General features: G+C 38.6%; 1 protein-coding gene across 4 annotated transcripts in view; it reads left to right on the forward strand.

Moving 5' to 3' along the window:
* Positions 1–22,841, forward strand: part of A1CF (APOBEC1 complementation factor) — a 62,820-nt gene that overhangs the window by 26,787 nt on the left and 13,192 nt on the right. For all 4 annotated transcript variants that reach the window (XM_081158897.1, XM_081158898.1, XM_081158899.1 and 1 more), the window contains 5 exons: positions 6,850–6,984; positions 8,842–8,972; positions 14,084–14,322; positions 16,990–17,154; positions 19,796–19,893. In XM_081158897.1, the coding sequence (XP_081015023.1) occupies positions 6,850–6,984; positions 8,842–8,972; positions 14,084–14,322; positions 16,990–17,154; positions 19,796–19,893 (768 nt within the window). The remainder of the gene's footprint in view (positions 1–6,849; positions 6,985–8,841; positions 8,973–14,083; positions 14,323–16,989; positions 17,155–19,795; positions 19,894–22,841) is intronic.

Consider the following 22,841-nt stretch of genomic DNA (forward strand, 5'->3'; position numbering starts at 1 on the left):
AAAGCCTCGGGGCAGAAATAGGAATTTGACTTCACGGTAAAATATAGCTCCTGGGTCCTATGTTTTCTTCTATTGCCTGTTCTCACCACCTGCTTATGTCCCTGCTATCCAAGGACTTAGGTCACTCACCAAGTGCATGAATACGGATTCTTTAAATAGGGAGACTAAGCATGAGAACAGGATGGGATGAGCAGATCATCACAGGCACGTGTTTCCCTAAGCTTATCGTCCCAGCCACTCACAGGCCAACTTTGCTTGAAAGCTCTTAAGAAGCCTGCTTCTACTAGCCGGAAATGCCAGTGTGGTGTGGAGGACTCCAAATGAAGGGACAGTCCTGTGAATGCTTCTGTGGGAAATGTGTGTGCCTGGCATGTGACAGGAACTGCAGCATCCCAAGAAATAGAAATACATTCCAGAAGCTATGTGCCAACAGCAATGAACTTCTCAGCTAGCCTAATTGAGAGTTAGTTTTACATGAGGTCTTCAATATAAAGTTCAATATCTTTGTAAACTATTTGGTTTCTCTAAAACTAGAGGCACATAAGGTTTTCTATTTTATCAGCCTAAAAAATCAGTGTGAACTCCATGACTCAAAAACACAGAAGCATGGACAGCCCTTTTGGACTTTAGACTTTGCTTGCAGGCAACTTCAGGATTTTTTAAATTGTTACCTCTCTGTTTAATAGGGTTCAGCAACCAAAAATAAGCAACTCTTCATCTCAGAACCTGAAAGCTTACCATTGGGAGATGCAAAGATAGCTTCTAAGACAGACTAAGAAAAAAAACCAGTGAGATCACAGAGCCATACAATTAAGTACGTGCAAGAACTTCAACTCTGATCTTTTTTAACATTGTTTCAGAGGTGCCTGGAGAGAGCTGAGATGAGGTTACACAGCATTAAATAACTGAATTTCATACTGGGAAAATTATTCCACTTTCAGTTCTGTTTCAAATACTTAGATAAGAAAAGTTAGTGGTTGGAAGTATGCCTTAAGTACCTCTCCAGCTCCTGCTAAGCCTTTTGAACACAGAGAGCAAGGACTGGGCTCAGCTTTTAGTAGACAAGACTGTCTAGGCAGAATTTAATCATGACTCCCTGCTTTTGTAATTGCTTTTATAATTACTTTCCATTTGTGGGAAATGATACTGATACTCTATTTATAAGAATGATATATATTTTCTTTTCTGCATAAGTTTCTTTAAGAAAGTGAATCAATTCAAGCACAGTCATTAAGTAGTTAATGAAATAGGTGTTAATTGGATGTGCAATTAAAGGTACACTGATTTTTAAAATTCCTATAATATTTCCTGTAAGGATCCTATTGACTAACTCACAAAACATGAAATAAACATTTTTCTACATTTTAATATGGTGTCAAAATCTGCCTCCCTTTCACAGGCATCCTAACACCCTCACAAGACCTTTGCAATCACTGGCATCCATAGTGCATATGCCTTGCAAATATTGTAGGAAAAAAGCTAATAAGGGTAATGCCAACTTCCACAGTATGTAAATTAAATAAATTCTGCTTTCTAAAAATTCCCAGTCTAAAATAGATTTACCAACATGAAGTCAGTGATCTTAATAGGATGTGAAGGTGAACAAACTAATTACACCAAACAGATAGTTATCTATTATAGAGAATTTAAATATGAATATTCCCTATAGCCCTGTCTACTGTCCTCAGGCAATAAAAATGTCACAAGCAGAATCAAGATAAAAATCACATCTAAGAATCCTTTGAGGACATCTTATTTAAGGTCCTTTAGATTTGCCTTGAACCCTATCACATAATGAGACATATCGGTGGTATGCAGATGGAAAGTCATGATAATAATGTCTAATAAAGATTTTTATTTACTCTTACAAACCAACAACTGGGAAAATACACTGTTAATTCATGAACTGCAATAGACACTGTCCAGAGAGGCATTCCCAATGCATCAGCATCGACTGGGAGAATAGTCCATCCACAGGTGTTTGCCATAGAACCACTGTTCTGAGTATGGCCCTGGTGCCTGGCACACTTACAAAGGTGAGAAGGTCTGGATATATTGCCCAGCACCTGAGAGAACGAGTACAGAAATAAATACATAGTCATTGGAAAATGGATAGGAGACCACCTAAAAGCAGTTTAGGAAGGGAAGATACACGGTTTCTTCCCTCTTGGCAAGAAAAAAAACAAACAACTAAAGAGAACCACATAGATGATTGCAGATTTAGAATATAAAATTTCCAAAGAACCATTAAAGGAATTGAAATTACTACTCATAAAAATAAAAACAAAAAGACTGAGTGAGGGTTCATTCCTTGAAGTCCTTCTAGGTCATGAATGAACTCATTTATGGGAGACAACAAACCATCAGATCTCCGTGTTTGGTGAAGTTGAATAAGAAAGTAGGTGTAACACGTAACATGTAGAATTTTGAGGCTGGTAACCATGAAAAGTCATTATGACTTTTGAACAGCATATACGCCATGAAGTTTACCAGATCAAGAATCTTAGGACCTTTGTTCTAGTGTCGTCTGCAATAAATTAAGCCAGTGTGACTTCAGATAACTCACATAATTTCTCTGGACTCAGTTTCCTCATCAGTACAATGAGAATATTGGGTTAATATAAAAACAAGAGAAAAACAATGTCGAGAATACAAGCATGGACTCAGGACTCAAGAAAGTCTTTGTCACTTACTATTTATACAAATCTGGACACATTCTGTGCTTTGGAATCCTCATCTATCAATCAAAAGTAAGTAGTACCATCCACACTGGTTTGTTGAGAAGATAATGAGAATTAATACATGTAAAGCACTTAGCACAGTGCCCAACTCAGTTAGGATTAGCTGTTGTTTCAGCAGGGTGTTTTGCGTTTTGTTTTTGGGGTGTTTTTGTGTGTGCATATGTTTTGCTGCTACTACTATTATGTGCAAATAGTAGAAGCTAATTTTAGCTGATTAAACAGAAAGGGAGTTTATTAAAAGGATACTAGTTCACAGAAACTTTTGATTTAAAAAACCAGATTCGAGGGTAAGCCTTTAGGAATGAACCCCAAATGTCACAAATCCAAAACAATATGAAAATGCATCTACAGTCATGAATGCTCAAAACTCAAGTTTGCACCATTACAATTTCTGCACCAGAACTTAGTTTTCCTTTACTGCAACTATGACTGTCCCAGCTGCAATGGAAGCTGGAAAAGCAAGTGTCTGGCCTTTGAAAATCCTGTGGGAAAAAGCTATTTACCCAGATTCTCCAGATGTATAAAAAGTTCAGATGCCAAGTGGCCAAAATGAACCCAGTCTTTTTTACTTTTATGCTAAGATTTATTGCTTACAATCACTTGTCAAAGGTTGTGTGATTTTATTCAAGGTCAAGAATATGATATATTCTTAAAGACTCTATGGGTCCATCATAAAATGCTCAATATATCCATGACAGAAGGAACTTCCAAATGCCCTTGAGATATGCACAGAGTTACTGGGTAGGCTTGGTATCCAATATTTAAGTTAAAGCCACTGGATTTACAATTAGAATTAGGTCTTCAGTTTTTCATTTACATAAAGATTTTCACCTATTCATATGTGACGAGAGAGAGCGAATGGTATCCAAGTTTTCAATTGGGAAACTAAAAATTCTCAGAGTTGAATGGACAGTCTCTCATGGGAAAAAAATCCCATATTCTTTCTCTCTGAACTATTAATACATTTGTGATGCTGAGGGGAATGCATTCCACTAGAAGGACATCAGTCAGGAGGGGAAAGAGCAGTTATAACTGGGCTTTATCTATTTAAAACTCAACTATAAAAAATAGTGCCTAAAATACCAACAATCCAGCTCCCAACTGTCCTTTCTGACTAATAGGCAGATATTTTGACCCCATGACGAATGCCCAGTGCCTGTCTTACACTGGCTGGATCTTCACCACTGGGGCGTTCCAAGCCTGGTGGGTGGTTTATAAAGCAAATCTCCCCCAGTGCGTGAACCTTGTGGCATCTCTGAACTAGTCAGACTCTTGGTGATCCCAAGAGATATTCTTGGGGAATTTATTTCAAGTGTTTATAGAAACCACAGAAAGATAATAAGCTTTTCTGCCCAATCATTTTGGCTCATAAGCAGATGAATTCTGCTATACACATGATTTGCACAAAATAGTTTGGTGACATTTTTAGCAATTATAGCCGGAAAGAAAGTTGAAGGGAAAATTTACAAAGGTCAATGTGCTCATTGCTTATTTATTTTCAGACTATCAGACAAAGCTTGTCAAATCAGAAATTCAGGAATTTTACTTTTGTGGGATGAAAATTGGGTTTCTTCGACCTGAAGAGTAAAAATACTGTCAATTCATACTAAGTTTTTTTTCCAATACTTCACTGAATAGTATGTCTAGACATTTAAGATATACAGAAATGGGCTCAGAGGGGTCACCATCAACCATATGGTGAGAGTTGACCCAAAGAGGTGGACCATAGTTTGGCAATAGAAATACTCTATGAGATATATCCCCCCCGCAAAAAAAAGTGTAATAAAATGATTGGAAATGGAAAAGAATATTTAATGCAATAGAGTTTGCAAGTTAATGGCATGATTAATTTTTTCATATTTTTCATAAATATTTAAATGTATGTATCTGTTATAAGTGATTAGGCCTCCATATAATGAGGCAACAAAATGTAGCTGATGGACTCTGAAACCAGTCTGCCTGAGTTCAAATCCTGACTTCAGTTCCCAATCACACGACTCAGCAAATTACTTAAATCTCCCTGGGCCTCTGTGTCTTTTGTAAAATGGGCATAGTAACAGTCCATAACCCATGATGTTTGCAGATCAGAACAGTGTTTTGCAGCAAGGGCTATACAGGCATTTGTTAGACGGTAAGTAAATAAAATCTTTAATATGTCTTTGAAAATATGTAATTTATAACTTTCAGGAAATTCTTAGTTGAGATATAGCTCACTTGGTTCTTAACTTTTTAAAAATAAAAATAGGGAACATTTCATTTCTTAGATTTCTCAGTGACAACAAATTTTTGCTACTGGATAATCCTGCAAGAATATAGGGAGGAAAAAATACAAAAACTCTTGAGGCAAATATTTAAATATTTAGAAAAATGAAAAACATCTAGTCATTGAAATCAAAAAGTGACCAAGGCAAGGTAGAATGCCCATCTGATATCTTTTCTTCATTTAAAGCAACATAATATAAATCATTAAAATTAAAAAAGTGATCAAAACCACAGACATCATTTAAACACGGTGATCCAAAAAGCCCTTGTGCTAACTCATAAGATAATTGAGAAAGACTCCAGTGGGTATAGATAAAGATTTATCAATGAAACTAGAAGCTGCTTGACTTTGATTTCAAACAACTATTGTACAAAACAACTTTTTTCAACAAATAACATGTCTTTTTAAAATATACATAAAAAGTATTTGGAAGTTAACAGTAACTGCTTCTATGGATGGGTAGGGTGATACATTTGGGAATCTTTTCACCTTGTACACTACTGTGTTTTTTCCAGCATGTGTCATTTTACAGTATAAAACTTTTAAAAGTGTTAATTGTAGAAGTTAGTAATGCATACTGGTATTTGGTCCCTTATAGTTTCCTTTCTTCAAAAAGTCACATGGAAGCATGGAATAGACTGACGGATCTCAGAGGGAAGGGGGCAGGGGGAGAGATTAACCAAAGAATTTATATGCATATATGCATAACCCATGGACACAGACAATGGTGCGGTAAAGGCCAGGAGCGGGGGTGGTGAGAGGTGGAGGGGGCCAATGGGGGGAGAAAAGGGGACATCTGTAATACTTTCACAGTAAAGATAAATTTTTAAAAATCACAAAAGTACAATGACAAAGAGCCCTGACTATGCCTAAGTGGGAAGTAAATTTACCTTTCCCCAGCAGATCAGCAGTGGTGGATTAGGCCTATACTTCACTTTGGGGCTCCTGAGTTACTTTTAGTTCTTTAATCTCTAGAAAAATATAGCTGGCATTGCAGAGAAACACCAAGACTACTCCTTCCCAAATAAGGACATTAAGCTAACCAAGGGTTTGCTAGGACAAAGGAAAAAATAGAAGCTAATTCTCTTTGGACAGAGAACAGCTTTGTCCCCTACGAAGAGATCCAACATTAGTAAACACCTCTCACCATTTTGTCAGCTTTGAAAATAGATTCAAGTCTCTCACGAGCTACCCCCCAAATTAGCCAGCCACTCCTTCCAACGGTAATCTTCACAATGCTCCTATTTAGGGTCTTGAGTTGCCTTCCTCGGCATACCCCACCCCCTAAATTCAAGGAGGCGAGAGAATGAATAACCAATAAGTATATATCACACGCCAAAAGCTGTGCCATGCATATCTGATGCACGCTCCCCTTTAATCAATAGCTGGTTTTGTCCTCATGGTGCATGTGAGAACACAGAGGTTCTGAGAAGTCATCTGTCCGAGGCCACACAGTTAGTGAGTCACAGAGCCAAGAGTCCAGCCCCAGAACATTCAACACCACACCACACAGCCTTCACAGTGGGTCCAAAGGTCAGCCAGGTCCTTCGATATTCAGGCTTTGGTGATTTTGAATAACAGAAAAAAAAAACAACCCATTATATTTGTGCGATACTTTATAAGTTTTCACACGCTCATCTCAAGCAGGCCACTGAAGCACAGAGCATGGTATTAAAATCCACACAACAGAGACGTTTATGATTTTTATCCTCTGACCAGACCACTATTATTTCTCATTGACACATGTTTCTTACTGTGAAATAATTCTGAAAAATAATCGAGAAACGTCAGCTAACCATCTCTTGTTTTTGTCTCTCCCCCATATAACCTACCGTGGATTCGCAGGAAAACGGGCAAAGAAAATATGGTGGCCCCCCACCTGGCTGGGATGCTGCACCCCCAGAAAGGGGCTGTGAAATTTTCATTGGAAAACTTCCCCGAGACCTTTTTGAAGATGAACTTATACCATTATGTGAAAAAGTGAGTCCAAATTTAAATTTTCTTCTCTTTCAAGGGAAAGGTACTACTCTCTTCTCTTTGCTTTCATGCTCATTTTTCCTGGTCAGCGATGGCTTCTCTTCCAACTGCTATTCCTCAGGCCAATAAAACCTCCTACCTGCTGGTGATGGTCTCAGCTCTTTATCCTGTAGCTGGCAGCCTGACATCAGCTGTTACTGAGATCATTGCTCATGAGTTTCAAATCTATGTCTCAATCCCCGATCTCCGTTGGCATGCCCTCTCCCTGCAAACTCAATGAGTCTATCAATATAGGATAACATTAGAACAATCTCTTAAAAAAGATATTGCCCCAACTTGACATTTTAATGTGTGCACAACATTTTTATATAAAAAGAATAGATAAGTTTGTCATAGCTCAAACATGTGTCTATACATACTGATCCAGAATAACGTTTTTTTCTACAAGTTTGAATTTCTTGTCCACCTTAATAAATCAACAAAATTAATTATGTAACTAAGGTTCTCAAAGAAATTACATATGTATTAAGAGATAAATTTCCTCAGTTTTAATACCAAGTGATATTTTGTTATTAAATCCCAATTAAAGGCTGAATACAAAATTAATAGTTACTTTCAATAATTTACCAAGTGGTGTTTAAAGAACCATATTCCTCAAAAAGTCAGCAAAAATGAGAGTTTATCTATTTCTTTCCCTAAATGCTCAAATCAGTTGTGACTGTGTGTGGGTGAAGGTGTGCGTATGGGTGCAACTCAGCCTCAGATTCAGAACTGCCCTTAATTTTGTACATACAATCCCCCTTGGCCTATTGGCAAACTATGAGGACTTAATCCTGTAACAATCTTATATACTGAACCTGAAAATGAGTACCAAGAAACACCTGAAACATAGGTGAAACATGCTTGAACTCTTTCCCAATGAGCCCAGAAGAAATAGGTGTCCCTCACTGAATATGCTGGGTTTGGATGAGGTGGGGTGGAATGAGGTGGGATGAGACTCAAATGAGGGGTAACCAACCAGTGTGGTAATCGTATATGCTTAATGATGCTTCTTCTTCCTACACATGCTCCTCATATCTATTTGGGCCATCTTTCTTATAGCAGCCAGCAGTAATGAATTGCTGAGGCTGCATTTCTGGAGAACATTTGGAATATCTGGAGGGAGTAGTGTATATAGGCAAAGCCGAGTAGCTATAGCCAGTGGTATGTGAGTACCCTCTTGTGGTGCAGGTCCTGGCTCTGGGTCAGCTGCACCAAGACCAGCACTTACTTTCAGCCTACAGCTTGTGAAAATAATAGGGCTCCCCAGATCATCCTCTGAAACACATCTCTATTCATTTTGATGTCACAGTGGGGGAAAAAGACAGCTAAGAAGGTTTAGCAAGGTTCCAAATTAGTGTTCCTGGTTTTTTAAAAAAATATCAGTGGTTGAGTATTACCAAGTAAAGGTAAAATTAAGGAGACTTCAGAGGCCAATAGAGAGGGTAAGGACAAATCTATCAAGAAATTGTACTTCTGATGACAAATGTGTTTTCAGGTCCCTAAAATATTCTATAAATCCCCAGATGGACGTGTAGTGAAAGGTCATTTGCTTTGTCAAAAATCATATTCTGTTAACTCAGGCTGAAATGCCACTTGTATACTTTTTTTAAAAATTTAACTTGACTTTGCCCATGAGTCAGATAATGGATCTGAACCCAGAGTGAAAATATGCAAACCATTCCACCTGGGATGCAAATGCCAAATATGGCAGTGACAGACTTCAGAAAACATTGTGTGTGTGTGAGTGTATGTGAGTGTGTGTTCATTTGGAAGTACAAATGCATAAATATGAATTTATCTTTTTCTCTTTACTTCTAGATTGGTAAAATTTATGAAATGAGAATGATGATGGATTTTAATGGCAACAATAGAGGATATGCTTTTGTAACATTCTCAAATAAACAGGAGGCCAAGAATGCAATCAAGCAACTTAATAATTATGAAATTAGGTAAGAGCCACTTCTTTTAGATAAAAAGTGAATCAAAAAATGCACCTGTATCTGTTCTTCTATCAAGCTTACCTAATATAATATATACAAAAGATAGCAAAACCAGAAATTAAAAAAGGTTATTTCTTTTCCTTGGGGAAAATCAATTTAATGAAATATTTGTTTAATATCAACATTATATAAAGCACCAAAACTAAGTTCTATGAAATGTTCAAAGAAACAAAATTTATTAATTTATCCATTTCATAAATATGTGCTGGGCATTGCTTAAAATATTAGAAATACATCAAGGTATCCTCATAGCAAGCAAATGGATGTATAAGATCATTTAAAAGAGTATGAAAAAGTAATACCAGGAAATGGGATACAGTTGTGGGAGGAAGTGGCTACTCTAACTTGGTGTGTTTAAGAAAATATTCTCCAAGGAACTAAAATTTCACCTGAGACTTGCATAAAAAGAGTCAGCCATGTGAGTCATATCTGAAGGACGATTATTCTAGAGAGAGAACAGCAAGTGCAAAAATTCAAAAATGAGAACAAGGTTGAGGCATCGCAGAGGTGGGGAACCTCTAGCCCACGGGCCTTACACAGCCCGAGAAATCATTTGGTCTGGCCCTGCCAAGGCAACTGCAGGCGGGACTGGAAATTCAGTAAATCTAGGAGCTTTTTTCATAGCTAATTTTTAAGGTGATGATTGTGTATGATGTTACAAATATCCAAATGCCCCTTGGCAGAAAAAAGGTTCCCCACCCCTGTAGTTAGAGGGACAGAAAGAAAGCCAATGTGGCAGAAAAGAGTAAAGAAAAAAGGGTTGAAGTCAATACACTTGGAGAGTCTTATACTCCATGTTTACAAATTTGGGTTTTATTCTCATAAAAAGAGGAAATCACAGAAGGGTTTTAATGAGATCCATGCTTTTTAAAACATTACTCTGGCTGTTGGCAAAGAATGGACTGCAGCAGGGTGAGGAGTGGGAGAGGGAAGCCCGCAGGAAGGCTGCTGCAGATCTAGACAAGAGACAATGGTGATTGCACAAGGGGGTTGGTAGTGAAGGTGGGGAAAGGGTCAGGTTTGGGATACATTTTGGAGTTTGAATAGACTAGGCTGGCTAAATATTGGATTTAAAGTGTGAGTGATTTAGAATTCAGGGAGGAAACCTAGGATGTATCCTAGTAACTGTGGATGTCACAGTGTCGCTGAGATGGAAAAAAACTGTGAGGATAGCAGAAAACATGAAGAGCTCTGTGTGGGCCCATTTACATTTGAGATGCACCTTGGGCATCCTAAAGGACGTGCTGAAGAGGTGATTGTATGATATCGGCGTCAGGAGAGAGGTCATGGTTGGAATGTAAATTTTGGGGTCAGCCAAATAGAGATAACATTTAAAACCATGGGACTAGCGGAGGGTTCCAGGCCATAAGTGACCCTGTACAATCAATAACTGATTTTCATAAACTGGTAGCAGGGTTAACTTCATGAAATGTCCGAATTCTAAAACCTTCGCTTGGAAAGGGATCTGTCAAAAATTCTCTCTCACAGGAGGCCCTGGGCTGCCAGGAGGAGAGCTGAGGGGAGCAGTTGAAAGGCAATAGCTTTGGCGTCAGACACGCTTCACTTGAGTGCCAGCAAGTAACTCAACCTCTCTGACCCTCAGGTTCCTCACCTATAAAGTGGGGAAAATAGTACTTATTTCACAGGTTTTATTGTGGGGATACCACAGAAATTTTTTAAATGTTTGAAACACAGTTATAGGTCAATAAATTATTGATAGTACTATTACATATTAGCAATTAGCACATTTCATCAATTCTAAGATGAAGCTTTTCACATATATTTCCTTTCCAAAACAAAGATGTATGTTAACACTGATGGAATCTTAAATTTGATGAATACAGAGGGAGTAGATTTCCTCTCCCATTATTTTTCTCTCACCTTCTATAGGCCCAAAATAAGTCATGCATTATCCTTGTAATTCTATAATTCAGTCAAATATCAGATCATTTTTCTTAAACCCTTGGCCACCAAAATATTAACTGAATTGGGCTACTACTTGTAGCCTAGCCCCTCAGTCCCAAGGTTGGATTCTGGAGCAGAGTCTCAGAGAAAATATAAAGGAGGCTCCTTTCCAACACATGCCTCCATGGACCCAAAAAAGCTATGTCTGGTATGTGGAGGATTGTTTGGAGTAGGAATCAGGAGATCTGCAGTCTAGCACAGGTTCCTTTTGACAAATCCTTTCAACATCAGTTTTATCATTAGCACCTGATCCCAGGGAGATGTTCTGAGCATACATCATATGAAACAATGTGTAGATGCTCCTCAACTTATGATGGGGTTATGTTCCAATAAGCCCATCATAACTTGAAAATATCTTAAGTTGAAGAGGCACTTAATCTACTGAACACCAAAGCTTAGCCCAGCCAGTTTTTACTGAAAGAATATAGCTTTCCCACCATCGTAAAGTCAAAAAATTATAAGTTAAACGATCATAAGTCAGGGACCACCTGGGTGGTGAAGTGTTTGGGAAAGGGCTAAAAAACTTAATATTACAGTTATATGGTTTCAGAGATTGGAAGATACTCCATTCATGGGCTTTCTTGGAACCTGGGCACCCTAACAGTAAGGATTATTCCCAAAATGGCTTTTAAGTTGAGTGGATATAGAATTGGCTATGTAGGGAATCAGCAGGGTATGTTGTACCTGCTTAACACACAGTTACCCACTGGATATAAATAACGACTACAGTAGATCCCCCTTATTTGTAGGGAATGTGTTCACAGAGGGTACTAAACTCCACACATACTATTTTTTCCTATACATACATAACTGCATTTACAAATTGGGCACAATAAGAGAGTAACAACAAGAACTAATGAAATAGAACAATTATAACAATATTCTGTAATAAAAGTTATGTGAATAGTTTTGGGGCCATTAAGTAAAACAAGGGTTACTTGAACACAGCACAGCACACGACCACAGTTTTTCTAACTCAGCCCGCTATCAATTGGCCAATAGGCAAGTCATGTATACAGTGTGGAATACACTGAACAAAGGGATAATTCACATTCAGGCAGGACAGAGAGAGAACCTTCCTTGCAGAGAAGAGAACAGCCTTTGATTTGCTTCTACCAGGGGATAGGTCAGGTTCTTATCAGAAAAAGACCCCCAGTTTTCAGAGCATCCGCCTCCTCCTCAAATATTCACTGAGCATCATCTCAATGCCTGGATCTGGACACATTCAAGTCATGCCCTCAGCTTTTAAGAGATGGCTTTTGTTCCAGCAATTCTGGGGAAGGCGCCTGACAAACCACACAGATTTAAAAATAGGATATGGAGCCTCTAGGCTCCCCCTGCTGGTAACTGATAGCTGACCAGCCCGTAACTATCAAAAATAATAATTTCTAAATAAATAATATCTAGGAGTAGAGCTTTTTTTCTTTTAAAGTGAAGTTTAAAAAACAACCTGAAAGATTACTTTATCAACCCTTCCCCCCCACCCCACCCCCCAAAAACCACATTCCTAGTGCTATGTAGATGGACCTGTCACAGATCTGATATGTGGTCCTTGGTTCTTCAGCAAAGCATAGAAGGCAACTAGGACAGTGGCCCAGCGCTGGCCAGAATACCTGCCACACATAAAAGCCACTAGTTCCAAGAACTCAGCAGTCTCTCACTCACCTGGATGAGCGTTTTGAATCATGACAAACAAGTGGTTTCTGTTAAGGGAACTTGACCAATTTTTTAATAACTTTGTGTTATTACAAAAGTCACACAGCCTAGTTCACAACATACACACACACACAAAACTACAAAGTAATAAAAGTTAAACCATTCCTCCATAACCCCAATGCCCAAAGATAATCATTATGCTGACTTTTACTGTCTTTCTAGATTTTCTATACAGTTTTAATCAAAATGGCCTTCTCACATACTTAATTTGTAGCCTTTTTTAACCCAGCAACATACTGTGAACTGATTTTTTTTAACCAATAAATATGCTTCTACATTACTATGCTCAATGACTGTAGAACATTCTATACTATGAATGCCTGTCATCTGTCAACTAGTGATTCTCGGCCAGTAGCATTTTTGTCCACCCCAGGGGACACTTAGAAAATGAGGAAGCATTTTTCAAGGAACTAATGGGTAGCTACTGGCATTTAGTGGGCAAGAACCAGAGTGACAAATACACTATGGTACACAATGAGGAAATGTCCAGCCCCTAAGTCAGTAACATCTCAAATACATTAAACTATCGCGACATGTTGGGATATTTTGCTCATTTCCCATTCCAAGGCAGGTTATTTTAAATAACAAAAATGAATATCCTATACATAATCCTTGGTGCCCATCTGTTTCCTAAGGTCACTTTCAGAAGGGAAATCCTTTGGTCAAAGGTTATTCACACTTGAGACTTTTGATACATTTTGCCAAGTGTTTCCCAGAAAAGTCTGATCAATCTACACTCTGCCAAGGAAGGTGTACTTCGACTTGCTATTAAGCAACACTGTTCAGTAGGAGAAACAGAAATTGAACTGAGAACCCGGTAAGCCACTTAATTTCTTGGAGTCTCAAGTTCTTCATCTATAAAATGGAAATAACACCTCCATCTACCTACAGGCTCCTATAGAGGCTAAATAAGATAATACATAAAAAATACATTCAAACATAAGGGACTATTTTTAATAGCAATCATGTCAGAATAGCTTCCCAATTTGGATGGAAAAGAAAGGGAATACGAGGGGTTGCAAACTCAAATATCTCCAGGGCCAGGCAGGGACCTGGGTAATGTGGGCAGGTATAAGGCCTCAGCATTGGCGATATTTGAGGGAGGAGTGAGAATTGACAACTGGCGTACCCACATCTAATCTAAAGATAGCAGATGCTACTCAGCTTCAAATACCTTTTTTTCCTCTAAAAATATAAAGCAAATGTTGACAGATTTTCCAATTTCTCAAAAGCAGTCACAACTTTCCAAAAACAGTTTAATTACTGTAAAGACCAAGCAGCCCAAGTTTATAGGCCATATTGGGCACAGAGCAATACTTTTTCAACTTCTGTTAATCACACATGGATTCTTACCAATCAAATGCCTTCTCTTTTTGCAGAAATGGGCGCCTCTTAGGGGTCTGTGCCAGTGTGGACAACTGCAGATTGTTTGTTGGGGGAATTCCAAAAACCAAAAAGAGAGAAGAAATCTTATCAGAAATGAAGAAGGTAACCGAAGGAGTTGTCGACGTCATTGTCTACCCAAGTGCCGCAGATAAAACCAAGAACAGAGGCTTTGCCTTCGTGGAATACCAGAGTCACCGGGCAGCGGCCATGGCCCGGAGGAAACTTCTCCCAGGTTCGCTAGCCCCTGCTCACACCTGAGTCTCCCCACTCCACCCTGCCCACACCTGAGTCTCCCCACTCCACCCTGCCCACACCTGAGTCTCCCCACTCCACCCTGCCCACACCTGAGTCTCCCCACTCCACCCTGCCCGCCTCAGGCTCCTGTACTCCTGAGCAAAGGAAGCAAGTGCTTGCCGCTGTTGTGTTGGGGTTTGTATTTTTTTGCTCTATATCTTTGGTTGTGTTTTGTTTTAAACTCTTTATTCTTCTTATCTATCTCAGGATAAATTAAGTTCCCTGAAGTCTTCACAGATTGGATTCTGAAAAAGTATCCATTCTCTGCGTTAAGTCTAATTTACACACATTGGAGAAATTTAGAACTTGAAGCTCCAACAATCCTATCATGAACCACTAAAGTAAAGAATTTTCTTACAATTAAATATATCAATCAACAGCTACTTTTATAAAGAGATTTTGTAATCAGATTTGTTGTCCATTACAATGTAGAAATAATAGATCTTCAAAAGACACGTTATCCCAGTGACAATGAAGTGAAATACTTTTATGATGACTTCCTAGTGTCTAGTAATTTCTGCATAACTTGGGGGAACAGAAATAAGAGCTCTCTGTAGAAAGGAACTTTTTTAGGTGCTACAGCCACTTGGGCAATAACCATCAATTTGTAAATTTAAGATCTCCGCACTAAGACTGTGTCGGTCAGATCAACTTAGGAAATATTGTTGAAAGTCTTCATTCTAAAATATTTGCTAAAACTTACACAAAGTAAGGTATGAAAATGAATAAATATTAAAATAAGAGGATTTCCATAATAATGGACTGGACACATTGGAATAAACTCTTCTCTTGAACATTATGGGGAAACCACCAGAATTAAAAAAAAAAACACAAAAAAAACACACCAGAATTGATGTTGCCCTTGTACTCATTCTTAAAGACAAAACAAACCAACAGTAAGATTAGCCCACTAGAGATTTTCAAAATTGGAAGATAGCTTCTGAGCTTGGAGAAGATTTTTTAATAATATTTTCATAAAGGCAGCTTAAAGTGAAAAAAGTATGAGATAGCCCCCTTAAATGCTGAATCTGTTCGAGAGGTGCATTATTTTTAGTGTTGAAGTTTCCATTTACTATTTGCTCACCACCCAGTGGTCACGTCATCTGACTCACAGCTGCACAGAACCACTAAATCTCCACATGGGGCATGCCTAACCTTTCAAATCCTCTCTTCTTTAAAACCAACAGTTCTGCCATTGAAAAGTCCCTCATATCAATTATGTTCTCAGGACATCATTATAATCTAACACAGATACTTCCCCCCCCCTTAGATTATTTTTTCAAGGCCTCCTAACTATTCTCCCAGTTCTGCTCTAAGACGCATCCTAACCTCTGCCTACCCCATCCTCAGCATTACCGTGAGATTAGTGTGTCCAAAATATCATGTGATCCTTTCAACAAGTTCTTGCAAATAGTAGGAATTCATTCTCTATCTGTGGATAGGTTAAATGGTGTCACTCACTTGTCAGTTCGAAAGCATTCACCGACTTCTTGCTGCATGTGAGCCTGCCACTCAAGCCTTCCATTCATGGCCCTAGTCCTTTACATCCAAATTTTCTACCTTCTCTTTCCCAATGAAAACTCTCTTTTCTATCAGGACAAGCCCCTCAAATTTGGAACTGAGTTGTCTCTCACCATCCTCTCATCACTTCAACATGGATCTGGGCTGTGTAGGGGTACGGGGGCTGACTCACAAATAATGGGAGCGGTGGAGAAGTGAACCAGATCCTCTCGAAACCTCATTTCCTCTTCTATAAAACTGAGAAAGTTGTTCCCCTCCCCCACAGAGTTACTGTGAGAAGGGACTGAGATGGCATATGGGAAACACGTAGTATGGTGCAAGACACTCAATAAACTACAATTTATAGGAATACAAAAATATATGTAGTCATGGATAACAACTGACCTTTTGAGAAGAGTTCAGTTTCTCATTATAGATTTTTCCATTGCTCTTTGTCTTCTTAATTTGGTTAAAAAATTGTTTTTCTCCAGATTCCCAAGTTTTCCATGTTCTGAAAGAGAGAGAACTAGGAGGGAAGACAGTGGATTGGAGCCCAGATCAAGTGAAATAGGCAGAGAACAAACTAGGGGTGCCTGAGCCCTACCCACCTGTGTCCATGCACCATTTTTGGACAGCTCAGTGGTGGCACCTGGCCACACAGATCCCAACAGCAGCAGAAATACTTCCTAATGACCTTTCTAATGTTACATGAAGTCAGACTTTATGTGTGAGCCCTAAATCCATTATTTTCCTTTCTCCCCTTTTACCATCTCACCTCCAATGACTATCTTCACTCTGTGGGAGCTGTTCTAATACCCAAACATGTCCATTATGGCCTCATTTCTGTTCAGTTTCAAACCACATTCTACTTCCTTTATACTCAATCATTATAATAAGCCACTTACCATACAGAACTTTCTTCTAGCCAACACCTACATTTATTTAGAATGTCTCTTAAAATCAATAATCTACTCTTTTAATATTGCTCTTCTTGTTCAATCAAGACCTCCAAGGTCAGTTCAATTTAAAAGGCCGTCAGTCTGAACTGAGATAATGTTGTCTTGATTTCTATATAACTAACCATGCTTGTGACCCTCTTCAACAGGAAGAATTCAATTATGGGGACACCCTATTGCAGTGGACTGGGCAGAACCAGAAGTAGAAGTTGATGAAGACACAATGTCTTTGGTGAAAATCCTATACGTAAGAAACCTAATGCTGTCTACCTCTGAAGAGGTGATTGAAAGAGAATTCAACAATATTAAACCAGGTAAGACAGACCGCAGGAGATTATTTTTTCAAAACATACTTTAAAAACACTTATGCTTACCATGACTGTCATAACTTTAAATAGGATAGCTTTTATTTACCATTCTCACCATTGCATGCAGACTACTAAAACTATAGTATTACCTTTAGATTGGAAAATAGCTACATACAGTCCTACAACATTTATCAGTATTATAACCTTACATTTATCTATGTGATTACTTAATGAATACAGAGCAATTAGGTAACTTGCCCAGGATCACACAGCTAGCAAGTGGCAAATATCGGATTTGAATCCAGGCCTGGTTAAGAGCTTGCTCTTAACAATTCTATGACCCCCATCCCTCATCCTTACTCCATTCACTCCCTCGTTCATTCTACTGTCATTACTTCAGTAGCTCCTATATGCCAGGCACTGTGAGAGGAGCTAATAAGTGTGATGTGTGTGTGGAAGGAGTTTAAGATGACCCAGAAGGGTAACAGGAATGACAGTGTACTCTTGGGGTGCAGAGAGACTCGTGTTTAGCAGAAGTGACACGTAAGCAGAGATCTGAAAGTGGATGCAACTGTGGGCACAGGAACTGACATTGTGTGTATAAATAATACTTCACCACTCTCCACTTTGTGCTTATTTCCCACCTTCCCAGAGTAAAATAATACTTCTTAGCTTTATCTACTTAAAACATTACCTTTCTTTGGAAAGGGCTGGACTGAGAAACTGCTACAGGGCTGCTTCCTTTCATAGTTACTGGTTATCAGCTTTCCCAGTCTGCATGTTGAAGAGAGACAGGTGTCCAGTACCTACTAATTACATGAAAATAGTAAATGAATTGTAGGGGGTGGACGACTAGCAGAGACCTGCTGTATTGGAAAGAAAAAATCAGAGCCAACTAGTTTCTTTTCCAGTAGAAAAGATGTACTCAGATCCCTCAGAGGAATCAGAGCATTCCTGGCAAATATCTGACCATATGTTATTTTAACCCTGATTACCCTGAAAATAGTACAATGCCACTCAGAAAAATAAATGACAATCAGAACAGAAACTGGAGCCTAAAAATGTATGTTCTTCCTCAGTGTAGCCTAAGGGTGTCCGCTGAAGTTCTGATTATAGCCATTCTACAAAATCTGATTTTCCCTAACCAGTTAGCATCAGAATCACCTGGAGGGCTTGTTAAAACAGATTGCTAGCCCTCCCCCTGAGTTTTCGATTCATTAGGTCTGGGGGAGGGCCCAAGCATTTGCACTTATACTGAGTTCCAGGCTGAAGCTGAAGCTGCTGGTTTGAGGACCACACTTTGAGAACCGTGGGCCTCTGATAATCTGTTCTTTGGATTGCAAGTGTGTTTCTCTTCAGGTAATTGGTATCTGCTGCTGAAAAATTGATAATAAAGAAAGTAGTATTTTTCCAATTAAGGTTTCAGAAAGTCTTTTTCATCATTGCTGATGGATTACCACTGATATTTTATTGCCTCTCCTTCTGCCAAATGATGACTAATCGGTAAACAAATTCCTATATGCTAAAGGACACATTAAAATAAGCCATGTGGTGAATAGTATTATAGAGGACAGCGGCTTTTATGATACAAACTCTCACCTTCTCTTTTGTCTATTTTGTGAGGCTAAATTTTCATATGTCAAAATTTCCAAAATCAGGTGTGGGTAGCCATTATTGCTCAAAAATGCAAGCTGATTTCAACGCCTGCAAGGTGAATTTTAGAACATCTAAGTCATTATCATCTGAAATGCCACCCCAACTAGTGTGGATGATAGAAGTTGGACAGTGACTTGACGTAATACTTGCTCATCCCTTGTCTGTTTACTGAGTGGCTCCTGTGCACAAGGCACTAGTCAGGAGCTGGGTGAAGACTCTGCCAAGATGCCTCTGAGCAGATCCTGTTCTCAGGGTGGTAATAGGCCAGGAGAGCCTAGATGGAGTGTGGCACTGAAGAATAAATTGGACAAAGACAGGAAGAGTAAAGGTACTCATGGCCCACTTCTTACTTTTCAATGACCAGGACAAGCCATGGGATAGAGTCACAAGGATTAGCCGACCTGACACTGAAGGAATTAAGAGAGCATGTTGGAGTTCAGTTAATTACATGCTCCATGCTTCATGGTCTTGGATCTCTTTATTTATTTTCTCAGCATGGCGAGACAGTTTTGCTCTGTACAACCATTGTCATAAGTCAGGTGCTGAGGGGACAGAATAGAAGGATGGGAATGTTTTTAAATTATCCTCATGTTACAGAACTATCATCTTCCAAAGGAAGACAGGTTATAACTACTGCACATATGGTAGAGTAGAAACTCTAACTGCTTGTGACCTTGGGTCTAAGAGCTAACTGAGCTTTGATGGAAAAGGGAGAAAGGAGAACCTACTTCCTTTTCTGATTCTCCCAGCATTGAGGCCATCCTACATTATCTCTAGAAACTAAGCATAGGAAAAGAGAGCCTGGTCTCTCAAGCGACACCCGAGTGAGTGTAACTAACAGGATACTGGGTGTGGTAAACTGCTAACAAGTTAATGTTGAACAAGTTTCCATCTTAACATCACTCTAGGCAAAAGTTTATTTTTAAAGTTGAGCAAGCAACATATATTCTTTAACAACAGCTAAATAACAATACTTTCATTCTATTTATAGGTGCTGTGGAGAGGGTGAAGAAAATCCGAGACTATGCTTTCGTGCACTTCAATAACCGAGAAGACGCAGTTGAGGCCATGAAAGCTTTAAATGGGAAGGTAATGTAGACAAAGAAAAAATACGTGCAGATTCCATCCAAGTTGGGTGTGGAAATTTTATTCGAAAGAACCATCCTGCAAGTCTATCTCACTCATGCCTTCTCTATCACTGACATGGTGCCTCAGTCCACTTAAGACGAACAAAAGAAAAGTGATGGAAAGTACAATGAACATGTCGCTTGCGTGTCCAACTCTGCCTCTAATATTGGCTGATTTGGGCAAGTCGCTGGCCCTCAATTTCCTTAGAAAGAGGGTATTGGGGTAGATTATTTCACGGTGTTTTTCCCCATTCCAGTTCTCACTCATTACTGCAAAGAGCTTATCACCTTTGTAGTGCAGTATTTTAGAGGCTGATGATCAGAAAACAAATGTGAAGGGAGCTGTTATTCTGCCCTCAGAGTTTGATCTTCCAGCTCTGTAAGGTTTAGAACCTCTTCACTTCACCAAGAACAAAGTCTGGGGAACAACTAACTTCTATATCCTTACTTTTGATTTATATATAGAAACCAATATATTTACTTATCAATCCAATACATATTTAAAAGCATCTGTATACCACTTATCATGCTAAATAAGGTCTGGAATACAAAAAGTATCAACCCAAAGATGTTCATCAAAGACCTAAAAGTCTGCCAGAAGAATAAGAGAAGTCACAAGCACCTTTGCAAAGAATCAGACAAGTTTCATAAAAGATATGTACGTATGTGTATATGCAATGTATATAAAGTGGTGAGACTGTTCAAAAAAAGGAGGAATGGTTCATAAAAATCAGAAAATCATCGTGAATATGAGAAGAGACCTAAGAAAAACCATGAAAATTGGGCAGAATTCTAAAAGAAAAGAAAAAAAAACACATGAAAAAGGAGAGGCAGTCTTAGAGTCACAGAATTTAAAAAGAGCAAGTTATGATTAGAGAGCAGTAAAAGCAGACCACTTTGGTAAGAACATAATACACATAAGGCTGTTTTACCTGTCGGGCTTCACATCAGTCAGTCCCCACAGGACACAGATGGCAAAGGGACTCATTACAAAGGTGTGAGTGTGGAGTCAGACAATCAAGAGATAGAGCAGGAACCTAGGGCTTGTGGCATTCCTGGAGTCAAAGGGACAGGAGCTGGAGAAGTAACAGGAAACTAAAGGAGAGGGGTTATAGAGCAGGTCTCTTTGAGAAAAGTAGTGATCTTTGCTCAAGAAACACAATCAGGCTAAGCTGACCGCTCAGAGAGGGAGCCCCAGAAGAAATAGCCTGAACTCACTGCTCTCTCTCTCTCCCCTCCTGCCGGGACTCCTCATGGGCCAAATCCAATCATAATCCATAAGGCCCAGGAGCCCTGAAGACCACCCCCCACCCCAGAGGAGAGGCTGGAGGCCAGTGAGGAGTAGGCCCTTCGGATACAGTGGGACCCAGGCATAAGAGCTCCTCCAGGACCTACAGAAATGGTTGAGTCCTGGGGGAAAAGAACTGACTTCAAAATACAAAAGGAAACTGCAAAGCAAAAATTAAAGCATATTTAATACATGTCTATGTAGCAAAGCATTATTTATCATCAGTGATTATTATAATTAATATAAAAGGATTATTACTTTGAAAACAATTTGCAGGTTAGATTTTTTTCAATTTGAAAACATTTCTAAGTACACATAATGATTGCTTAAAAGAGATAATCATGAATTAAATGCTAATTTATGACTATTTATTATGATTGTTACATTAACTGCTAATTTATGATTAATTGATAAATAATTGAAAATATTGGAATAATTACAATGAAAATGTATTCAAATTTTTCTCAATTTTTAAAACTTATGTATTTATAGCTAGATATTTTTATAGCAATGGATACATATATTATGTAGTTAAATAGATGTTCTATATTATTATTAAATATACACTAAATATTATAATTATATTTCACTATAATGCAGTATGGGAAAATCTAAAATAAGTTTGCCTGGGAACTATGAAAGCTTTTGAGTATGCATATGGACATTTATATTTAATTTGTTAAACAAGGTGAAACTTGGAAGTTTCTGTGCAGTGTAATAATGATCATATTTACAATTTAGGGAAATGAACCTACTAAGAGTTGAAAATCCATAGAGTAGGAAGAGAGATGTAATTGGAACTAGTTGAAAAGTTATTACAGTCACCCAAATGGGAAGAAATAGGGCTTGTAGGGTGGGAATGGAATGTAGAAGAGAGCTCTGCACAGGACTGTGGGGGTTGGGGGTGAATTCAAAGGACCCAGGAACTGATTGGACATAGGGATGAGAAAGAAAGATGAGTCGTTATAGGTTTTCAATATGGGAAACTAGGATAATACTATTAGGGAAGCCAGGAAGGAAAGCCTATTTGGAGAGAAAGGTGATGAACTGAACTTTGGATGTGATTATTCATTTATTCTATAAATATTTGTGGATATCTATGATGTACAAGAAATTTTGCTAGCCTTGGGCTATACAGATTAATGAGATATTGTCTTAGCTCTCAAAATGTCTAAACCAAATACCTAAAATACAGTGCAGAGTTTAAAACACTGTTGGGGTGGAAGAGGAATGCGAAACAAAATCTCTTCCAATAAGAAATAAGACTTCACAGTATGTAATCATTCTATTACAAACAGCTCTTGATATGAAAGTGCCTATAAACAGAGACCTATTTGGATCTCTCATCTTCTACAAGAAAGGACTGATGATATAAAGAATCTTATATCCAAGTTTACCTCATTCCTTCGATACTCCATTTCTTCTAATTACATCAATGGCAATATAACATAGTTGAATATCAGCTGGATTCTCTCCCATAGTGTGTTCCATCTAACATATTTGACACTGGATCCTGCTACTAAAAACTAGGGTAGATACATGGAACGAGGGATAAGTTGCCCCAGACTGAACAAAATGCTTGGGATGACTATGAATCACAAGCTTTTTCCAGCAGATTTCAA

This window comes from Miniopterus schreibersii (genome assembly GCF_964146895.1).
Source record: "Miniopterus schreibersii genome assembly, chromosome: 14".
Lineage (NCBI taxonomy): Eukaryota > Metazoa > Chordata > Mammalia > Chiroptera > Miniopteridae > Miniopterus > Miniopterus schreibersii.